Raw genomic sequence first — 22,475 nt, forward strand, 5'->3', positions numbered from 1 at the left:
TAAGAAGGCACACCTGTTAATTTAAATGCATTCCAGGTGACTATTTCATGAAGCTGGTTGAGAGAATGCCAAGAGTGTACAAACCTGTCATCAAGGCAAAGGGTGGCTATTTGAAGAATCTCAAATATAAAATATATTTTGATTTGTTTAACACATTTTTGGTTACTACACGATTCCATATGGGTTATTTAATAGTTTTGATGTTTTCACTATTATTCTACAATGTAAAAATAAAGAAAAACCCTTGAATGAGTAGGTGTGTCCAAACTTTTGACTGTATATATATATATATATATATATATATATATATATATGCCATTTAGCAGACACTTTTATCCAAAGCGACTTAATGTCATGCGTGCCTACTAGAAGTCATTGATTTTACACAAAAACGAACAAGTCATTGTTATTTAGAATAGATAACCTTTATTAGACCTTTGTATGAATTTGTACATAGACTGACATTGACTGATTTTAATGGAGGTGCAGGTTGACTTGTTAGTTTAGTTGTTTTCGCCATCAGCTGCATTCATGAGTGTTTGTCCAGACATCCACTCCTGAGACCTTTGCTGGAGAGGGGGGAGTGGGGGGTATGTGATAAGGGCAAAAGACTAAGAGAGGGGGAGTGAAAATGTGACAAACAGGAGAGAAAACATTGAGTTACTACTTTAAAAAGAGATCAAACTCAGAAAGACAGAATATTTATGCTTTATTATGCACTCCTCTTGGGGCACTACACACACTCACAGAACCCGCCTCTAACAAATCACAAATACAGCAGTCTTGGTTTGGGGACTACAGTTTAGAAAGCAGAAAGTCTTGAACTAGAACCACATTTTGGTGCATAAAACCCACATAATCCTGATTTGATGAGCTCTTTCAGTTTGAGAAAAGCAGATTCAATGTTCAACACAAGCGACTTGACTCTGAACAAAGAATCAACCAAATCCTTATTTTTTGAGAAGGTACAATTTTTTTTTCTTTAAGACAAATGATGGAGGACGGAGTGTGGTCTAAATCATTGGCAGATGAGGTTCGAACTTGCTGACCAGTGTGGAACTGTCTAATCTGCACAAGTTTGTCCCTGAGTTTGTCCCTGTCTGATTGGTTAGCTCAGTCTCAACTGTTTGTTGAGCGATTGGTCAGAGTAGGTAGAAGTTGCCCCTAACCACTGATAAAGAGTCAGATAGGTTTTGTATCCCCCTGATGGTTAAGGTTAAGAATGGGGGTAGGGTGAACTGACCCTAGATCAGTGGTTAGTCGTTGTGTTTCTTCTTCTTGGCGTCTGGTGTGCCTTTGTCATTGGCCTGAGAGGATAAGTGTTCGGACATGGCTGCCAGGGCTCGGTACCGATGGGAAATTGTGTTCTTCACCTCCTTAGGTAGCTCAGCATAACTACAGGGACCAGGGAGAGAATGAGAGAAGCAACAATCAATGAGCTGGCAATAATCACTTTCATTGGTTTTCTTCATACTGATGTTGTCAATACATAAAATAGACATCTACTGCCCCCTAGAGGTATAGTAGGAGAGTAATAAAGTGTGATACATAAACACAGACTCCTGCTCGTAAAATAAAAGTCCTGCTTACGTTTTGTCAAATCCGTCTGGCTGGAAACAGGGGTCCCATCCAAAGTCTCTTGGGCCTCTAGGCTCTACAATGTGCCCCTAAACAGTTAGGGAAAAAATATATGTTTATCAAAGCAAGCATGCAGAGTGAGTGTGGCTCAGTTGTAAAGCATGGTGCTTGTAATGTAGTGGTGGGATCGATTCCCACAGGGACCAGTACAAATAATTACGAAAAAGTATGCAGTCACTACTGTAAGTCACTCTGGGTAACGTCAGTAAGACCAATGAGCTGATCGTGGACTGATTCCCCCTCAAGGAAGTTGAAATGGTTTGGCATGGGCTCTCAAATCCTCAAAAAAAGTATACAACTGCACCATTAAGAGCATCCTGACTGGCTGCATCACTGCTTGGTATGGCAACAGCACCGCCCACGATCACATGGTGCTACAGAGGGTGGTGCGGACAGCCCAGTACATCCGAGCTCCCTGCCATCCAGGACCTCTATATCAGGCGGTGAGAAAGGAAGGGTCGGAAAATTGTTGAAGACTCCAGCCACCCAATCCATAGACTGTTCTCTCTGCTTCCGCATGGCAAGTGGTACCGGTGCATCAAGTCTGGCACCAACAGACTCCTGAACAGCGTCTAGCCATAAGACTGCTGAATAGCTAACAGAGTGGCTACACAGACTATCTGAGTTGACCTTTGTATTTTATTTTTACACTCTCTATGCACACTCACAGGACTCTACACACTCACGCACACTGACACTCCAACACACACATAACATGCACACACATTTATACTGACGCTACATACACACACTCGCATACAATCATAATTTACACTGCTGCTACTCTGTTTATCATATATCCTGATGCCTAGTCACCTTACCCCTATACTGCCCTACAAAAGGCAAAACGCAGTAACTACGAATTTGGTCAAAAATCTTTCATCTGTTGTAATGGCAAGGTATATTATCATTTAATGTGGTATTTAGTTTTCCTGACACAAGAACAAGCCAGTTGATCAGAATATACCATAGAGTATCAGAAATTGCTGTCTGTCTAGACAGAAAAATACTTTGAAGTCAGATTTTGGAGTAAAATAAATGACGTAGTTACTGCGTTTTGCCTTTGTAGGGCAGTGTACATATCTACCTCTATCACTCCAGTATCCCCGCACATTGTAAGTATGGTATTGGAACTGACTCGGTATATAGCTTCTTACTTTCTTCTTATTTCTATTTATCGTTTTTTTTTTTTGTGCTACATTGATATTGATTACTGCATTGTTGGGTTTGGAGCTTGCAAGAAAGGCATTTCACTGTACTTGTGCACGTTACATTAAAACTAAATTTGAAACTATATTCTGACCTCAGTTATCCCTCTGAAGAGTTGTACAGGCTCCTCTTTCCCTGGACAGAAGGCAAAGGTACACAGAGCCCAGGCTGACTTATCTTCAAACCCAGCCAACATCTTATACAGACCTGGAAAGCAGGAGAGAGGGTTACACACACTCAATCACAGGAGGTTGGTGGCACCTTAATTGGGGAGGACAGGCTCGTGGTCATAGCTGGAATGGTATCAAATACATCAAACACATGGTTTGATGCCATTCCATTAGCTTCGTTCCAGCCATTTTTATGAGCCGTCCTCCCCTCAGAACCCTCCACTGCACTCAAACATTACATTTAAGTAACTGTACTCATTAATTCATAGATGAGTCATCATTTACCTTCAGGCCTAAGTTTATCCAGGAACCATTTTCTACACACACACAAAAAAAAGGACACATTTTCAATAAATGATTTGTCATATTAGAGCATCCGATCACAGGCTCTACAGAGAGGTTATAGAGGCCTACTCACATGTAGGGTCCTGGTAGACCTCCCAATGCTCTGAAACACAGGCAGGTGTCCTCCACTATGACTGGCCCATCAACCTGAGAGAATAGACACAGACAGACCAGGTCAGATGAGCATTTATACACATATCACTTATCCAGACCTTTTTACAACAGCACACAGAAAAGAACAGTCCACAATGACACACCTGTTTTGCTGCTTCCTTACACTTCTGTATAGAGATCTCGTCTGGTTCCCCCTGGTATTCAGGCACTGAGAAAGATGGACAGTAATTTAGTCCCACATGAAGACATAACAGAGATGTATTGATTAGGTATACATCTATCTCGTCATTCCATTGAGAAAGTTAACTCACAGTCAATCTTCTTGGACACTAGTTTGTAGGGAAACTTGTCCCCCAAGATCTGAATCACCTGGTTAGACAAAGAACAGCAGTCTTTTATGATGGCATGAACTTGTGAGTTGGTCTGCAGTGTTATGTATAAAGCAGGGATGGGCAACTGGCGGGCCCGCTGCCCCCCGCAGATCAATTCCCCCCTTCAAAAAGTTTTTTTTTTTTATGAACCCAGTTGGGGTCTCAACTTACTGCTTAGAGTTAGAATAGTGCAATCTAAAAATGTGATTGTGCATCAGCAGTTTTACTCTTGTTATGTCAGTCACTCAATTAGCCCATGTCCGTGAAAATATTTTAGATTGGTAAGTTAGTTTAGCAGCCAGCTATCTAAACTTGTAGTAATCATGGTCGAATTACAGACCCAGGGGCCTTCATTGATTTTGTTAGTCACTTTCACTCAGATATCATATTAAAAAACATTTTAGTCATTTAGCAGACGCTCTTATCCAGAGCGACTTACAGTTAGTGAGTGCATACATTTTTCATACTGCCCCCCCATGGGAATCGAACCCACAACCCTGGCGTTGCAAGTGCCATGCTCTACCAACTGAGCTACAGGAGGCCTGCAAAAAATTTTTTTTTAATATATATTTTTTAAATATTAAAAACGGCTAACATTTATATCCACCCTATGGCAGAATGTGTACAATTGCGGGAAATTAGCTGTAAAACTGCACATTTTTCTCTCCGTCCCATGGCGAAATGAGTAGAATTGCAGGAGACATGCTTTAAAACTGCTACATTTTCTCTAGGCCCAGTGGAAAAATGTGTAGAATTGCAGGAAATTAACGGTAAAATAACGCTAAATTGTTTTGCTCGCAAAGTGGGGATGGGTGCCCCCCAACAACATTTTGCGTTGGGCCCCCAAAAGGCTAGGGCTTGGATGTGGGTACGCAGACCCGCAAGCCATGAGGAGTTCAGGTTTTTTTGTGGCCCCCATTCCCATCAAAGTTGCCCATCCCTGGTGTAAGGCTTGTATGCCACCTGCTGGTATGGTGCTTTACTGTTAAACATGCAAGACTCCTGTAACCCAGTTCATGTGCACAAGCCATTGACATAGCGATTAATGATATATCAAAACATTTGATCTCTGCAGGTGTAATCTAAAATTTGGCCACCACCGCATTTCCCGCTGTCAGACATTCCATTCCTTCAGGAGTCGGCTGGAGCCTCTAATAAACGGCTCACTTTGGAACGTTTAAATGTTAATCCAGGTTCATTTCTACAGAGGATAATACATTTTCTGAAGCATTTCCCACCTCTTCTAGTTTCTTTGCGTTTCCAGTCACGAAGACAACAGATCTCCCCGCTGGGACAGCCATGCTGAAGCCTCTTGATGTCTGGAAGATAATAACTGACAAACCAGAACTCAAAGACATCCGAAAATTGCATCAGCCAATGACAGGCCACTGCCAAGAATCTCAGCAAATCAGCGTAAGGCTAAGAACTCCGCCTATTCAGCGCTATCCAATCGGAATGTTGTTGTGTAGAGCTGGGAATAATGTCCGGGTGAACAAACCATGTGGGGAAGAAGGGGATTTAAAATGCAACCATTTCTAGCTAGAGAACGGCATTTTTTTGACAAATTGACAATACAACAATTGCTATCTATGCACTGTAACTTAGTAGGTTACCACTTATGATATCCTGCAAGTGACTGAATCTTAGCTAGCTTGTTCAAAGCTATTCGGAAGTTGCCTTACATATCAGTTTGTATACAAGTAGCCTACAGATATACACCAGGATACACCTAGCTAGCTAGTGAAGATTAGTGTTCTAACTCGCACTGCCGAGGAGTTCAGCTCTGCTGAGTACTTGGAACGCTTCTTCAAGAAGAGAAGGCTGGGGGTGTGAGGATGTGGAGTAGCTAGACAGCCCTGCACATAGAGTTGCACTCCAAGTGTGTTGTGTCTTATAGTAACTTTCCAGTGAAAATCGCACTTTTTAAAGGTTCATATTCTTTTAACTCATACCCAAATAATGTTGTTGACTCGTTCTATACTCAAATGTGTGGTCAAATCATAAGTGGAAGAAAAAAAAACACTTAAAAATCCCTATCTCAATTTGTATATCAAACAGACTGTTTCAAAATTGCTTGCTATTTCCTCATAGAGTATAATGTCATACTGTTTAGGAGGATGAGCTGGCCAATCAGCGGTCTACTCGCGTGAATATTTTTTTAAACCGGTATACGCCCATACCATTCTGTTGTTGGGGTACACCATTCCAACACAGACAATGTGCTTTTTAACATGCTTAATAAAAAAAAAAATAGGAAGGAAAACTATTTAACTCGTATTGTAATTATAGGTCATATTTCATAGAAATCTGGAAACACTGGACAGTCACTTTAAAGCTATAATCTTTAGTTGCTACATACATTTTTGACTTATACATTTGGGGAATTTGTTAATTTGAATTTAATGCTTGTTTTATTATTTCAATATGGAACATAATTGCCTCCTTCAAGTCACGAGTGTGTCCCGAAGTTGAAGGGTTTATTGATCTCCTTGCCACTCCTTGCTAGGGGTGGGCACCAATCACAACAAAGGTAGGTGTGTCTGCAAGTCAGTCGCTTCGTGCCTATCCCCACATACCTGCCAAACACCGGTCTGTGTTTTACACTTTTTCTCAAATCTACTTTTATTTGCCTGCAGGAATTTTTTTCACTTGACACTTCAGGTCTGATGAATCAGCTAAATATATTCTATCTCCTCTAACCTCCACCTCTGTCTGTCCCACCCTCCCTCTCTAGACGTCCTAGTGTCAGTTCTCCTGGTGGGGCTGGGTGGAGGAGGGCTGGACTTCGTTCCTGGAGCCAGGGTGGAGGGGGTGGAGCTGGACCCTGCGGTGCTGGAGGTGGCTCAGGGATGGCTGGGGGGGCTAAGAGGGATGAGAAAGAGATAGACAATACACATTTAAGGTGGGACGGGGAAATAGAAGGTGACTTCCAGAGCAAATGTGTAACCTCTACCATGCACATGATTAACATTGTATTCTCTTACCTGTCCAGGTGGCCATCAGTATGATGTCATCATGTGGACAGTAAGGACCCTGGTTTGGGGTTGAGCGGTCTTCCTCCTGCCTTCCTGGAGAGAGTTGGCAAGCTGCTGACACCTCGAGGTACTCTAGCCAGACAATGGGCTCTTTCAATGGGCTAGCATGGTTTATTTTCAAAATCAACATTTAAAAAATGTCCAAAGCCTGTAGACCTAGGTGTATTATCCAGTTGTATCTTGTATGTCACCATATTATATACTCCCTCCTCTCTGTCGCCCCCCTCCTCCCTGCCCAGGTGTGTTCATGTTAAACCTGGTGTGTCGTGACTGTGTTGGGTCGTGTGCGCGGTGTGTTCCCGCGTGTGCTTTCCCGGGGCATCGAGGGGGAGGTCAATGAGGTGCTGCTGTGTTCCGGGGGAGAAGGTTGAGGCAAGGAAGACCCTACGTGGAGTGCTATACATTAACAGTAGTGGAGCAGCAACCTGCAGCCCTCAGATAGATATCACTGTGCTGCTAGAGTAACCCCCCCCCCCACTTCTGATTTTAGACTGCACTCCCTCACACACTCACACACCCTCTCTCTCTCTCACTGCCATGAGTGCAGCAGTGTTATTTACAGTAGATTAATCTTGCAGCATGTTCACAGTGTCTCTGCGAGTTTGGTACATTGAAGGATGTGATTTATAGCCCTGGACTTGAGGCGGGAATATTTCCCGACTGTCAAGCCAAACTAATATTATAATTGGCTATCTGTTCCTTTGGAGCAGTGTTGCCAACTAAGCGACTTTGTCGCTATATTTAGCGAGTATTCAGACCCCTCTAGCGACACATTTTCAAAAAATCGACTAGCGACAGATCTAGCGACTTTTTCTGGTGTTATTGGAGACTTTTGGAGACTCTGACGTGAAAGCACATATCGTTCTTACTCTTCTCAACGAGCAGCGGGTGCTGCCGTGCCCCACCCCCGTCCCAAAGCACTCACAGGCGGCCCAGTCCTCGCGCAGCAGTCCCTCCCAGCTGCAGTCAGAGCAGGAGATGTTCACCCCTCCGCGTCCAGACTGCAAATTAATCGCGCATGCGGGAAGCCGCCACTGGCTGATCCCGCCCTGGCTTACATTCAGGGCTGGATGTAAATGTAAAATGTTCTTTGTCTAAAATAAATCACTGCACAAAAATAAATCACTGCATTTGACTCACACAGCCTCAGTCACTTACTCACCTCGTCCACTGTGTGTGTGCCTCTCTGTGACAAAAGCTAAACATCTAGCTGGCTAGCTCATCATGTCTCAGTCTAAACTGTACACTCAAAAACCCTGAATTCAAAGGCTGGTTGAAGCCGTTTATTGGAGATGATACTCGGGCATACTGCCTGTATTGTAAGGCTGATTTCTACGCCAAACTTAGTGATGTAAAAAAACACATGACAACTCAAAAACATACTCAAAAGGCAAAGCCTTATAACAGTTACACCCAAAACAAGCTGCCATTTATGGTTAAAAAAATTGACTCTGCAAAAAAGGCTGAGGCCACCATGGCATTAGCTATCGCTGAACACTGTTCCATGCTGGCATGTGATCACATTGGAGAAGCGTGTAGAGCTGCTTTCTCAGACTCCACTGCTGCTACCCACTTCAAAATGCACAGAACAAAGTGCACATAAATTATTAATGGTGTTCTAGCACCATACTTCCTGAAAAAGTTGGTCGCAGATGTGGGTGACCAGCGTTTCAGCCTCCTCCTCGATGAGTCCACGGATGTAAGTGTTTCTAAGTACCTGGGGGTTGTGATAAGGTACTTTAGTGACACCAAGCAGACAATTGTATCAACATTTCTGGGGCTTGTTGAGTTGGAGGGAGGAGATGCCAAATCTATAGCCTGTGCTGTTGTGGCTTTCCTCGAGAAGTGTTGTCTTAAAAAAGAGAAACTCCTGGGGATATGGACTGACAATGCCTCTGTTGTGACGGGGATTAACAATGGGGTCCATAAAGTGCTGAAGGAGGAGTATGGCCTCAAAGATCTGGTTCTTATTCGCTGTGTGTGCCACTCTCTGCAGCTTGCTGTAAGTCATGCTTCCAATGACACCATCCCCCGTAGTGTAGAGTACTTGATACAGGAGACTTATAACTGGTTTTCAGTGTCTCCAAAGCGCAGGGAGGCCTACAAGGCCATATATGATACCATCAACTGTGGGGAGAAACCTTTACAGATAACCAAGGTGTGTGCGACACGTTGGCTCTCTACTGAACCCGCGGTTTCACGCATTTTGGACCAGTGGGAGGAGCTTAGGCTGCATTTCGCAGTCACCAAGTCCAGTGAACACTGCTACATGGCTGAGGTTATATACTCCATGTACAGTGATCCTCAAAACATATTGTATCTGACTTTTTTGAAGTCAGTGCTGGGTGAGGTACAGTTGGCCATCAAGGCTTTTGAGGGAGAGCAAGTAGATCCTCTTAAGCTACTTGACAGCTTGGTTAGCCTGATCAAGTCTGTGAGCAGCAGGGTGCTGAATCCACTGGCAAATGTTGATGTACTCAAAGGGCCAATAGATGGATACATCAGTCCCAAACCTTACCTTGGTTACCTTTTTGAGTCAAAGGCAGCTGAGCTCCACCTTGCGCCTGAGGATGAAAACAATGTCCGAAAGCGGTGTGTAGCCTTCACCATCTCCCTCACTAATGAGTTGAGGGTGAGACTGCCGGACAACATCGAAGCATTGCAGTACATGTCAGTTTTCAATGTGGAGGAAACTCTAAAGCACAATAAGAGCCCTGGAGAAATAGAAAAAATAGCCAAGCTCCTTGGCTACTCCCTTGCAGAGATAGACAAGATTGTCCAGCAATGGCGTGCCATCCATCTTAGTAAATGGAATGAGACAAAAAACACACTGGGCTTCTGGAGTGAGATTTGGAAGTTCAGGGATGCAGCTGATATCAACCCGTTTCAAGAACCTGCCATGGCTGCTGTGTCTGTGTTGTCCTTGCCACATTCGAATGCTGAAGTCGAGAGAGTATTCAGCCAGATGAGTGTGGTAAAAAGCAAATTTAGAAATCGGATGTCCTTGCAGACCCTTAACTCCATCCTGTACATTCAATATGGACTGAAGCTGTCTGGTGAGGCTTGCTATGAGCACCAGCTGCCTAATAATGTTTTGCAGCTTTTTGGCACACCTGCCATAGAGAACCCAAAATGACGATGACCCACTCTTTCTGTGAGCCAGCACAGCCTGTGTGTTTGTGGAGGGGGGTCTGAAAAACAACAACAATTAACCTGAATTAGGGCCAGACTAGTCATTTTCTAGTCACTACCATCATTTTCTCACATTGCCATTGACAGTTTTTTCTATTGTCTCTTTTTGGTCCATTTAGATTTTTAATGTAGATTGTATACAAATGTTATGGTTAAACATTTTCATGTTTTACTGTGACTTGTTGTAGGCTCCTAAGTGGACCATAAGGTTAAAAACCAAACCAAACTTAAGAAAAATAAAATAAAATAAAATAAAAAAGTCTCTTTTGGGTCACTTTTGCCGGTCCCAAGCCCGGATAAAGGGGGAGGGTTGGAAATGTGACATAAAAAAAAACAAGAATCGACAGAAGAAAGTTCATTTGTAGTTCTAAACATATTTAGGGTGTTTTTTACTCACTTTGTGTCTCTCCCACAACGTTATTCCTTTCTCCTACAATCAAATCAAATCAAATTGTATTTGTCACATACACGTGTTTAGCAGATGTTATAGCGGGTGTAGCGAAATGCTTGTGTTTCTAGCTTCGACAGTGCAGTAATATCTAACAATTTCACAACATATACCCAATACACATGGGATTTAAGAAAATATACAGTGGGGAGAACAAGTATTTGATACACTGCCGATTTTGCAGGTTTTCCTACTTACAAAGCATATAGAGGTCTGTAATTTTTATCATAGGTACACTTCAACTGTGAGAGACGGAATCTAAAACCAAAATCCAGAAAATCACATTGTATGACTTTTACATAATTAATTTGCATTTTATTGCATGACATAAGTATTTGATCACCTACCAACCAGTAAGAATTCCGGCTCTCACAGACCTGTTAGTTTTTCTTTAAGAAGCCCTCCTGTTCTAGACACCTGTCCCACACTCAATCAAACAGACTCCAACCTCTCCACAATGGCCAAGACCAGAGAGCTGTGTAAGGACATCAGGGATAAAATTGTAGACATGCACAAGGCTGGGATGAGCTACAGGACAATAGGCAAGCAGCTTGGTGAGAAGGCAACAACTGTTGGCGCAATTATTAGAAAATGGAAGAAGTTCAAGATGACGGTCAATCACCCTCGGTCTGGGGCTCCATGCAAGATCTCACCTCGTGGGGCATCAATGATCATGAGGAAGGTGAGGGATCAGCCCAGAACTACACAGCAGGACCTGGTCAATGACTTGAAGAGAGCTGGGACCACAGTCTCAAAGAAAACCATTAGTAACACAATACGCCGTCATGGATTAAAATCCTACAGCGCATGCAAGGTCCCCCTGCTCAAACCAGCGCATGTCCAGGCCCGTCTGAAGTTTGCCAATGACCATCTGGATGATCCAGAGGAGGAATGGGAGAAGGTCATGTGGTCTGATGAGACAAAAATATAACTTTTTGGTCTAAACTCCACTCGCCGTGTTTGGAGGAAGAAGAAGGATGAGTACAACCCCAAGAACACCATCCCAATCGTGAAGCATGGAGATGGAAACATCATTCTTTGGGGATGCTTTTCTGCAAAGGGGACAGGACGACTGCACCGTATTGAGGGGAGGATGGATGGGGCCATGTATCGCGAGATCTTGGCCAACAACCTCCTTCCCTCAGTAAGAGCATTGAAGATGGGTCGTGGCTGGGTCTTCTAGCATGACAACGACCCGAAACACACAGCCAGGGCAACTAAGGAGTTGCTCCGTAAGAAGAATCTCAAGGTCCTGGAGTGGCCTAGCCAGTCTCCAGACCTGAACCCAATAGAAAATCTTTGGAGGGAGCTGAAAGTCCGTATTGCCCAGCGACAGCCCCGAAACCTGAAGGATCTGGAGAAGGTCTGTATGGAGGAGTGGGCCAAAATCCCTGCTGCAGTGTGTGCAAACCTGGTCAAGACCTACAGGAAACGTATGATCTCTGTAATTGCAAACAAAGGTTTCTGTACCAAATATTAAGTTCTGCTTTTCTGATGTATCAAATACTTATGTCATGCAATAAAATGCAAATTAATTACTTAAAAATCATACAATGTGATTTTCTGGATTTTTGTTTTAGATTCCGTCTCTCACAGTTAAAGTGTACCTACAGTGGGGGAAAAAAGTATTTAGTCAGCCACCAATTGTGCAAGTTCTCCCACTTAAAAAGATGAGAGAGGCCTGTAATTTTCATCATAGGTACACGTCAACTATGACAGACAAAATGAGAAAATATTTTCCAGAAAATCACATTGTAGGATTTTTAATGAATTTATTTGCAAATTATGGTGGAAAATAAGTATTTGGTCAATAACAAAAGTTTCTCAATACTTTGTTATATACCCTTTGTTGGCAATGACACAGGTCAAACGTTTTCTGTAAGTCTTCACAAGGTTTTCACACACTGTTGCTGGTATTTTGGCCCATTCCTCCATGCAGATCTCCTCTAGAGCAGTGATGTTTTGGGGCTGTCGCTGGGCAACATAGACTTTTAACTCCCTCCAAAGATTTTCTATGGGGTTGAGATCTGGAGACTGGCTAGGCCACTCCAGGACCTTGAAATGCTTCTTACGAAGCCACTCCTTCGTTGCCCGGGCGGTGTGTTTGGGATCATTGTCATGCTGAAAGAACCAGCCACGTTTCATCTTCAATGCCCTTGCTGATGGAAGGAGGTTTTCACTCAAAATCTCACGATACATGGCCCCATTCATTCTTTCCTTTACACGGATCAGTCGTCCTGGTCCCTTTGCAGAAAAACAGCCCCAAAGCATGATGTTTCCACCCCCATGCTTCACAGTAGGTATGGTGTCCTTTGGATGCAACTCAGCATTCTTTGTCCTCCAAACACGACGAGTTGAGTTTTTACCAAAAAGTTCTATTTTGGTTTCATCTGACCATATGACATTCTCCCAATCCTCTTCTGGATCATCCAAATGCACTCTAGCAAACTTCAGACGGGCCTGGACATGTACTGGCTTAAGCAGGGGGACACGTCTGGCACTGCAGGATTTGAGTCCCTGGCGGCGTAGTGTGTTACTGATGGTAGACTTTGGTCCCAGCTCTCTGCAGGTCATTCACTAGGTCCCCCCATGTGGTTCTGGGATTTTTGCTCACCGTTCTTGTGATCATTTTGACCCCACGGGGTGAGATCTTGCGTGGAGCCCCAGATCGAGGGAGATTATCAGTGGTCTAGTATGTCTTCCATTTCCTAATAATTGCTCCCACAGTTGATTTCTTCAAACCAAGCTGCTTACCTATTGCAGATTCAGTCTTCCCAGCCTGGTGCAGGTCTACAATTTTATTTCTGGTGTCCTTTGACAGCTCTTTGGTCTTGGCCATAGTGGAGTTTGGAGTGTGACTGTTTGAGGTTGTGGACAGGTGTCTTTTATACTGATAACAAGTTCAAACAGGTGCCATTAATACAGGTAACGAGTGGAGGACAGAGGAGCCTCTTAAAGAAGAAGTTACAGGTCTGTGAGAGCCAGAAATCTTGCTTGTTTGTAGGTTACCAAATACTTATTTTCCACCATAATTTGCAAATAAATTCATTAAAAATCCTACAATGTGATTTTCTGGAATTTTTTTCTCTCAATTTGTCTGTCATAGTTGACGTGTACCTATGATGAAAATTACAGGCCTCTCTCATCTTTTTAAGTGGGAGAACTTGCACAATTGGTGGCTGACTAAATACTTTTTTCCCCACTGTATGATAAAAATTACAGACCTCTACATGCTTTGTAAGTAGGAAAACCTGCAAAATCGGCAGTGTATCAAATACTTGTTCTCCCCACTGTACATACAGTGAGGGAAAAAAGTATTTGATCCCCTGCTGATTTTGTACGTTTGCCCACTGACAAAGAAATGATCAGTCTATAATTTTAATGGTAGGTTTATTTGAACAGTGAGAGACAGAATAACAACAAAATAATCCAGAAAAACGCATATCAAAAATGTTATAAATTGATTTGCATTTTAATGAGGGAAATAAGTATTTGACCCCCTCTCAATCAGAAAGATTTCTGGCTCCCAGGTGTCTTTTATACAGGTAACGAGCTGAGATTAGGAGCACACTCTTAAAGGGAGTGCTCCTAATTTCAGCTTGTTACCTGTATAAAAGACACCTGTCCACAGAAGCAATCAATCAATCAGACTCCAAACTCTCCACCATGGCCAAGACCAAAGAGCTCTCCAAGGATGTCAGGGACAAGATTGTAGACCTACACAAGGCTGGAATGGGCTACAAGACCATCGCCAAGCAGCTTGGTGAGAAGGTGACAACAGTTGGAGCGATTATTCGCAAATGAAGAAACACAAAAGACCTGTCAATCTCCCTCGGCCTGGGGCTCCATGCAAGATCTCACCTCGTGGAGTTGCAATGATCATGAGAATGGTGAGGAATCAGCCCAGAACTACACAGGAGGATCTTGTCAATGATCTCAAGGCAGCTGGGGCCATAGTCACCAAGAAAACAATTGGTAACACACTACGCTGTGAAGGACTGAAATCCTGCAGCGCCCGCAAGGTCCCCCTGCTCAAGAAAGCACATATACAGGCCCGTCTGAAGTTTGCCAATGAACATCTGAATGATTCAGAGGAGAACTGGGTGAAAGTGTTGTGGTCAGATGAGACCAAAGTCGAGCTCTTTGGCATCAACTCAACTCGCCGTATTTGGAGGAGGAGGAATGCTGCCTATGACCCCAAGAACACCATCCCCAACGTCATGGAGGTGGAAACATTATGCTTTGGAGGTGTTTTTCTGCTAAGGGGACAGGACAACTTCACCGCATCAAAGGGACGATGGACGGGGCAATGTCAAATCTTGGGCGAGAACCTCCTTCCCTCAGCCAGGGCATTGAAAATGGGTCGTGGATGGGTATTCCAGCATGACAATGACCCAAAACACATGGCCAAGGCAACAAAGGAGTGGCTCAAGAAGAAGCACATTAAGGTCCTGGAGTGGCCTAGCCAGTCTCCAGACCTTAATCCCATAGAAAATCTGTGGAGGGAGCTGAAGGTTTGAGTTGCCAAACGTCAGCCTCGAAACCTTAATGACTTGGAGAAGATCTGCAAAGAGGAGTGGGACAAAATCCCTCCTGAGATGTGTGCAAACCTGGTGGCCAACTACTAGAAACGTCTGACCTCTGTGATTGCCAACAAGGGTTTTGCCACCAAGTACTAAGTCATGTTTTGCAGAGGGGTCAAATACTTATTTCCCTCATTAAAATGCAAATCAATTCATAAAATTTTTGACATGTGTTTTTCTGGATTTTTTTGTTGTTATTCTGTCTCTCACTGTTCAAATAAACCTACCATTAAAATTATAGACTGATCATTTCTTTGTCAGTGGGCAAACGTACAAAATCAGCAGGGGATCAAATACTTTTTTCCCCTCACTGTATATGGACAAGCAATGACAGAGCGGCATGGACTAAGATACAGAAGAATATTATAGAATAGAATGCAGTATATACATATGAGATGAGTAGTGCAAGATATGTAAACATTATTAAAGTGACTAATGTTCCATTTCGTGGTCCTCTGTAGCTCAGCTGGTAGAGCACGGCGCTTGTAACGCCAAGGTAGTGGGTTTGATCCCCGGGACCACCCATACACAAAAAAATGTATGCACGCATGACTGTAAGTCGCTTTAGATAAAAGCGTCTGCTAAATGGCATATTATTATTATTATTATTTCTTAAAGTGGCCAGTGATTTCAATAGGAAGCAGCAGCCTCTAATGTGCTAGTGATGGCTATTTAACAGTCTGATGGCTTTTTTTCATTCTCTCGGTCCCAGCTTTGATGCACCTGTACTGACCTCGCCTTCTGGATGATAGCGGGGTGAACAGGCAGTGGCTCGGGTGGTTGATGTCCTTGATTATCTTTTTGGCCTTCCTGTGACATCGGGTGCTGTATGTGTCTTGGAGGGCGGGTAGTTTGCCCCCGGTAATGTGTTCGGCAGACCGCACCACCCTCTGGAGAGCCCTGCGGTTGTGGGCGGTGCAGTTGCTGTACCAGGCGGTGATACAGCCCGACAGGATGCTCTCAATTGTGCATCTGTAGCTCAGTTGGTAGAGCATGGCACTTGCAACGCCAGGGTTGTGGGTTCGATTCCCACGGGGGGCCAGTATGAAAAATGTATGCACTCACTAACTGTAAGTTGCTCTGGATAAGAGCGTCTGCTAAATGACTAAAATGTAAAAATGTAAAATAAGCCACATTTGTTCAGCCTCCTGAGGTTGAAGAGGCTCTGTTGCGCCTTCTTCTCCACACTGTCTGCGTGGCTGGACCATTTCAGTTTGTCAGTGATGTGTACGCCAAGGAACTTGAAGCTTTCCACCTTCTCCACTGCGGTCCTGTCGATGTGGATAGGGGGGTGCACCCTCTGCTGTTTCCTGAAGTCCACGATCATCTCCTTTGTTTTGTTGATGTTGAGTGAGAGGTTATTTTCCTGGCACCACACTCCCAGAGCCCTCACCTCCTCCCTGTAGGCGGTCTCGTCATTGTTGGTAATCAAGCCTACTACTGTTGTATCGTCTGCAAACTTGATGATTGAGTTGGAGGCGTGCTTGGCCACGCAGTCATGGGTGAACAGGGAGTACAGAAGGGGGCTGAGCAAGCACCCTTGTGGGGCCCCAGTGTTGAGGATCAGCGAAGTGGAGATGTTGTTTCCTACCTTCACCACCTGGGGGCGGCCCGTCAGGAAGTCCAGGACCCAGTTGCACAGGGCGGGGTTCAGACCCAGGGCCTCGAGCTTAATGATGAGCTTGGAGGGTACTATGGTGTTGAATGCTGAGCTATAGTCAATGAACAGCATTCTTGCATACAGCGTCCATCACAATTACATTGCATATTTACAGAGAGAGAAGCCCTTTAGCTGGGTTTCCACTAGATAGCACAGCCACAAAGTCAAAATGTCTAATTGACAGTAGGTTAAGTAATCAGCAAGACTAGGCAAAAATGATACTAGCAAAAAATTTAATAAAACTACAAACTTTATATTTGTGTTTTAGTGGCATGCCGACCAGGCAGTTGGCTAGCATTAATAAACATCACTCAGCACTTGAAGTAGCTGTTAAATTTAGCTAAATTCCTTTCACATTATGTTGTCGGCTAACAGCTATCAAACTTCAAACTATCCCAATAACATTAAAATGTTTCTCTTTGACAGTCTTCAGTTAATTTCTCTCTCTTTTCTCAGCTTTACTGAACCAGAGCATTTGGATGGCGTGTGCAGGTGGTTGAAAGTTGGATGGACGGCTCCGTCACCATGGGCAACCAGGGGAATGAGGAGCTCATCCCTTTGGTCAACAGGCTGCAGGAGGCCTTCAGCACCATCGGCCAGAGCTGCAACCTGGACCTGCCGCATATAGCTGTAGTTGGCTGCCAGAGCGCAGGCATGAGCTCAGTCCTGGAGAACTTTGTTGGCAGGTATAGTAGTCTGATGTAGTGATCAACAACACATCATCAGATAACGCAGAAAACCATCCATAATGTTATTCAATAATCGGTTACTCAGATGCTGTCTGTTTTGAGTTTGGCAGAGATTCATGGCTCCCAACAGTTGACCTCTCCAAATGAATGCACATGGCAGACAGACAGCCTCTCCTATTCAGTGAGGGCTGGCATGGATTGTTTACTAAACCCTGTGCCAATTTAGCTGTGTTTGTGAATCAGAGCTTTCTCGGTAGTAGTCAGTCACCCACCAATAATGAGTTCAGTTATGCGACAATAGGCATGATGCGTAACAAGTGTTTTCAGAGCAAATGTGCAGATGTGGGAGAGAGGAGACTATGAGACACACTCTCTTTCTCTCACTCTCTTAGTATGGTTGGTATGGAAGACTGAAGTATAGATACCTGAAATGGCTTTGTGACAGTAGTGATGATGGCTGTGTGACAGTGACCAGCACTTGGTTGCTTATCAACCAGGAGCCCTGGTCAAATGTATTGTACTAAATAGGGAATAGGGTGCCATTGGGGATGCAATCACTGACTTTATGTCTGAGGTCTGAATCCAGCTGTTTCTCCCTTAGTGTCAGTCCTTCCTTTCTGCAGGCGTGTTGTCACAGCTGGATTATAAATGGTAGAATGCAATAAAAAAAAACCTGAAGCAAGACAACAGGAAAATGGTGGCACTCTGAAGTTGGAATAAAATACTAGAAATAAGTGTTTTCACCCATTATTTCTTTGTAGTTGATACTGTAGCCTTAGTGGGGGCGGCAGGTAGCCTAGCGTTTAAGAGGGTTGGGCCAGTAACCGAAAGGTCGCAGGCCTCTGCTAAATGACTAAAATGTAAATGTAATGTAAAATGAGTGTGGGGTTGTTTTGACATTGAGATATACAGTGCCTTCGGAAAGTATTCAAACCCCTTGACTTTTTCCACATTTTGTTACATTACATCCTTATTCTAAAATGGATAAAATAAAATAAAATCCTCAGCAATCTATACACAATACACCATACTGACAAAGCGAAAACAGTTTTAGAAATTCTTGCAAATGTATTAAAAATAAAAACAGGAATACCTTATTTACATAAGTATTCAGACCCTTTGCTATGAGACTCGAAAAATGAGGTCAGGTGCATCCTGTTTCCATTGATCATCCTTGAGATGTCTCTACAACTTGATTGGAGTCCACCTGTGGTAAATTAAATTGATTGGACATGATTTGGAAAGGCACACACGTCTATATAAGGTTCCACAGTTGACAGTGCATGTCAGAGCAAAAACCAAGCAATGAGGTCGAAGTAGTTGTTCGTAGAGCTCCAAGACAGGATTGTGTCGTGGCACAGATCTGGGGAAGGGTACCAAACAATGTCTGCAGCATTGAAGGTCCCCAAGAACACATCATTCTTAAATGGAAGAAGTTTGGAACCACCAAGACTCTTCCTAGAGCTTGTCAGGGAGGTGACCAAGAACCCGTTGGTCACTCTGACAGAGCTCTAGAGTTCCTCTGTGGAGATAGGAGAACCTTCCAGAAGGACAACCATCTCTGCAGCCCTCCACCAATCAGGCCAGACGAAAGCCACACCTCAGTAAAAGGCACATGACAGCCGCTTGGAGTTTGCCAAAAGGCACCTAAAGACTCTCAGACCATGAGAAACAAGATTCTCTGGTCTGATGAAACCAAGATTAAACTCTTTGGCCTGAATTTACATTTTCGTCATTTAGCAGACGCTCTTATCCAGAGCGACTTACAGTTAGTGAGTGCATAATTAAATTTTTTTGCCAAGCATCATGTCTGGAGGAAACCTGGCACCATCCCTACAGTGAAGCATGGTGGTGGCAGCATCATGCTGTGGGGATGTTTTTCAGCGGCAGGGACTGGGAGACTAGTAAGGATCGAGGGAAAGATGAACGGAGCAAAGTACAGAGAGATCCTTGATGAAAACCTGCTCCAGAGCGCTCAGGACCTCAGACTGGGGCGAAGGTTCACCTTCCAACAGGACAACGACCCTAAGCACACAGCCAAGACAACGCAGGAGTGGCTTCGGGACAAGTCGCTGAATGTCCTTGAGTGGCCCAGCCAGAGCCCGGACTTGAACCCAATCGAACATCTCTGGAGAGACCTGAAAACAGCTGTGCAGCATGCTCCCCATCCAACTGACAGAGCTTGAGTGGATCTGCAGAGAAGAATGGGAGAAACTCCCCAAATACAGGTGTGCCAAGCTTGTAGTGTCATGCCCAAGAAGACTTGAGGCTGTAATCGCTGCAAAGGTGCTTCAACAAAGTACTGAGTAAAGGGTCTGAATACTTATGTAAATGTATAATGTTTTTAATTTATTTTTTATAAATTAGCAAACATTTCTAAAAACGTATTTTTGCTTTGTCTTTATGGGGTATTGTGTGTAGATTAAATTGTTTTTTTTCCTATTCAATCAATTTTAGAATAAGGCTGTAACCTAACAAAATGTGTAAAAAGTCAAGGGGCCTGAATACTTTCCGAAGGCACTGTAGATGTATTGTATAGTTGCCTCAGCAGTGCTGTCTAGATATGTTTCAGCTTCCAATGTTGTGTTTATACCCACTCTTGTCTTTTAACACTAGAACCGCCTGGCCTTTCAGCATATAAGTACCCGCTAGAGAACGTTTCCGGACATCGCTTTAGCATATGCATCAGTTGTATATCAACCCGCAAGGTGCGCAAACATGCTTGATAAATAAATGCTTGATAAATAGTGCATAAACTATTGTAAAGGATTAATTGCATGAATATATATTCATGAAAATATATAAATAAATAAAAATTACCAACAATAGTTATTTGTTTAGATAGAGTCAAGGATTTGTTTTGTATAATTCTACAAAGTCCTAGAAAAAACATAGGCCTATAGCCTAGTTTTGTTTCCCTTACAATAAAAACATTACAGTGTGATCCATTTGATCAACTTTATTTTTAGATTAGATTAGTAATAGATTTATAGTAATTCATAAAGTCCAGTTACAGCTTCTTTTGACAAAGTAGAAATGAAAAAGATGATAATAATAATATAACCAGCCAGGTGCGCAGGTGAAATTATTTGCTGTATTCCTAAAAAAAAGCACCAGTGCATGAACAATTGTAAAGGATTAATTGCATAAAGGAATATTTGTGGAAATATATTCATGACAAGATATAAAAACGGTCATTTGTTGATTGCATCGGACACTGTATTGTGCCCTTATACCCGTGCCTTTACACACGAATCAATTGCGTCTTCTCTTTATGCTTCGGGTCCACAGTCAGCACACAGCTGACTGTGGCCGTTGGCCTATGGCGGCTCTAGTGTTAAGCATAAATATTAACATCCACTAGATGTGTCATAGTCATCACATATAACTTAACATGTCCCTGCCTGCATAGGAAGCCCTGTAGGTAAGCTCTCCATAAATAAGTGTTATAGCCGTAGTAAAGATGGTGAGGCTGAGAGAGCTAGTCTAGTATTTCAGACTTTGATCAAATGTGCTGGCTGGACTAGGCCAACCGTGCATTGGCTCTGAGCCTCTGACTGCCCTGGCAGTGTGCCTCTGAGAGTGATGCTCCCTCTACAGAACTAGCACACACACTGTGCATCTGTTTGGCAGTGAGAGGGGTGTTTCTCAGCATCTTTCAGTCTTTCATCGCCTCTTTCTGACTCTTCTATTCCTCTATTCTCCTCTCTTCTACCTAACTCATCCATTTGTTCATCCCCTCTTTCTCTCCTCTCAGGGTTCAGGCATTGTCACCCGCAGACCCCTGGTCCTCCAGCTCATCTCAGCAAGCACAGGTACCACACACACACACTCTTCACATATAACTGTACTAGGCTAAATGCAACACATCGCAGGGTCCAACATTAAGAATGGCCCGCTAGCCCGAGACCAGTAAAAACATGTCGGGCCATTGGATCTCGTCAGGCACTGGCCCGACCTGGCCAGTAACTTCTCAGCGCATTTGGCATTCCAGTTCGACATTAACATGCTCTGTTGCAGTCTGCCACAGAAAACTGCGGGTGCCATGTCGCAGTCAGCACCGCATTGTTCACAGCACCGCAGTCAGCACTGCATTGTTCACAGCACCGCTGTCAGCACCGCATTGTTTCGATTTTTACTTCAATGAGTTGGAGGCGATTTACATACTGCTCATCCCGGAACAGGCCCAAATCCCCGACACTCGAAGAAGGAAGAGGCGATGTTATAGAGTCTACCTGACAAGACTACGTCGGCGAGTGGATAAACCACCTCTACCCTCCGTTCTATTGGCGAACATGCAATCACTGGAAAATAAACTGGACGAGCTCCGTTCAAGACTATTCTATCCACGTGATCTGAAGAACTGTAATACCCTATGTTTCTCCAAGTCATGGCTGAACAAGGACATGGAAAATATAAATCTAGCTGGTTTTTGTATACATCGGCAGGACAGAAAAGCAGCGTTGGGCAAACTCAGGGGGGTGGGGTGTGTCTCTTTGTTAACAACAGCTGGTGTGCAACCTCTAATATTAAGGGAGGCTCGAGGTTCTCCTTGCCTGAGTTAGAATACCTCATGATAAGGTGTAGACCATACTATTTACTAAGAGAGTTTTCATCTATATTTTTCGTAGCTGTCTACTTACCACCACAAACCGATCTGGCACTAAGACCGCACTCAACGAGCTGTATAGGGTCATAAGCGAACAAGAAAATGCTCACCCAGAGGCGGCGCTCCTAGTGGCTGGTATTTTTAATTCAGGAAAACTGAAATCCCACTTACCTAATTTCTACCAGCATGTCACCTGTGCAAATAGAGGCGAAAAAACTCTAGATCACCTTTAGTCCACACACAGAGACGCATACAAAGCTCTCCCTCGCCCTCCATTTGGCAAATCTGACCATAACTCTGTCCTCCTGATTCCTACTTATAAGCAAAAACTCAAACAGGAAGTACCAGTGACGCGCTCAATACAGAAGTGGTCCGATGAAGCGGATGCTACAGGACTTTTTCGCTAGCACAG

At 43.7% G+C, this 22,475-nt stretch overlaps 1 protein-coding gene and 1 pseudogene across 3 annotated transcripts in view; one reads left to right on the forward strand and one right to left on the reverse strand.

The window, feature by feature from the left end:
* Positions 1-412: 412 nt before the first annotated feature.
* Positions 413-5,184, reverse strand: LOC311148539 (inosine triphosphate pyrophosphatase). 2 transcript variants are annotated; one of them, XM_084185521.1, is made up of 9 exons: positions 5,086-5,184; positions 3,788-3,845; positions 3,620-3,684; positions 3,436-3,509; positions 3,303-3,334; positions 2,942-3,054; positions 1,591-1,667; positions 1,244-1,395; positions 413-611 (listed from the first exon to the last, which is right to left on the reverse strand). In XM_084185521.1, exons 1-8 carry the CDS (start codon positions 5,146-5,148, stop codon positions 1,257-1,259), a joined length of 621 nt encoding a protein of 206 aa, XP_084041647.1. In that variant the 5' UTR covers positions 5,149-5,184; the 3' UTR covers positions 413-611; positions 1,244-1,256. The 2 variants fall into 2 exon arrangements, with proteins under 2 accessions (XP_084041647.1, XP_084041648.1); XM_084185522.1 differs by lacking the exon at positions 413-611 and having other exon boundaries at positions 693-1,395.
* A 12,088-nt stretch (positions 5,185-17,272) lies between these two features.
* The window catches only part of LOC311149124 (dynamin-2-like), a 36,234-nt pseudogene continuing 31,031 nt past the window's right edge, over positions 17,273-22,475 (forward strand). Inside the window, exons 1-2 of the transcript in view lie at positions 17,273-17,451; positions 21,212-21,269. The product of the transcript in view is annotated as a dynamin-2-like (transcript). The remainder of the gene's footprint in view (positions 17,452-21,211; positions 21,270-22,475) is intronic.

This window comes from Coregonus lavaretus (assembly GCF_964263955.1).
Source record: "Coregonus lavaretus genome assembly, chromosome: 21".
NCBI lineage: Eukaryota > Metazoa > Chordata > Actinopteri > Salmoniformes > Salmonidae > Coregonus > Coregonus lavaretus.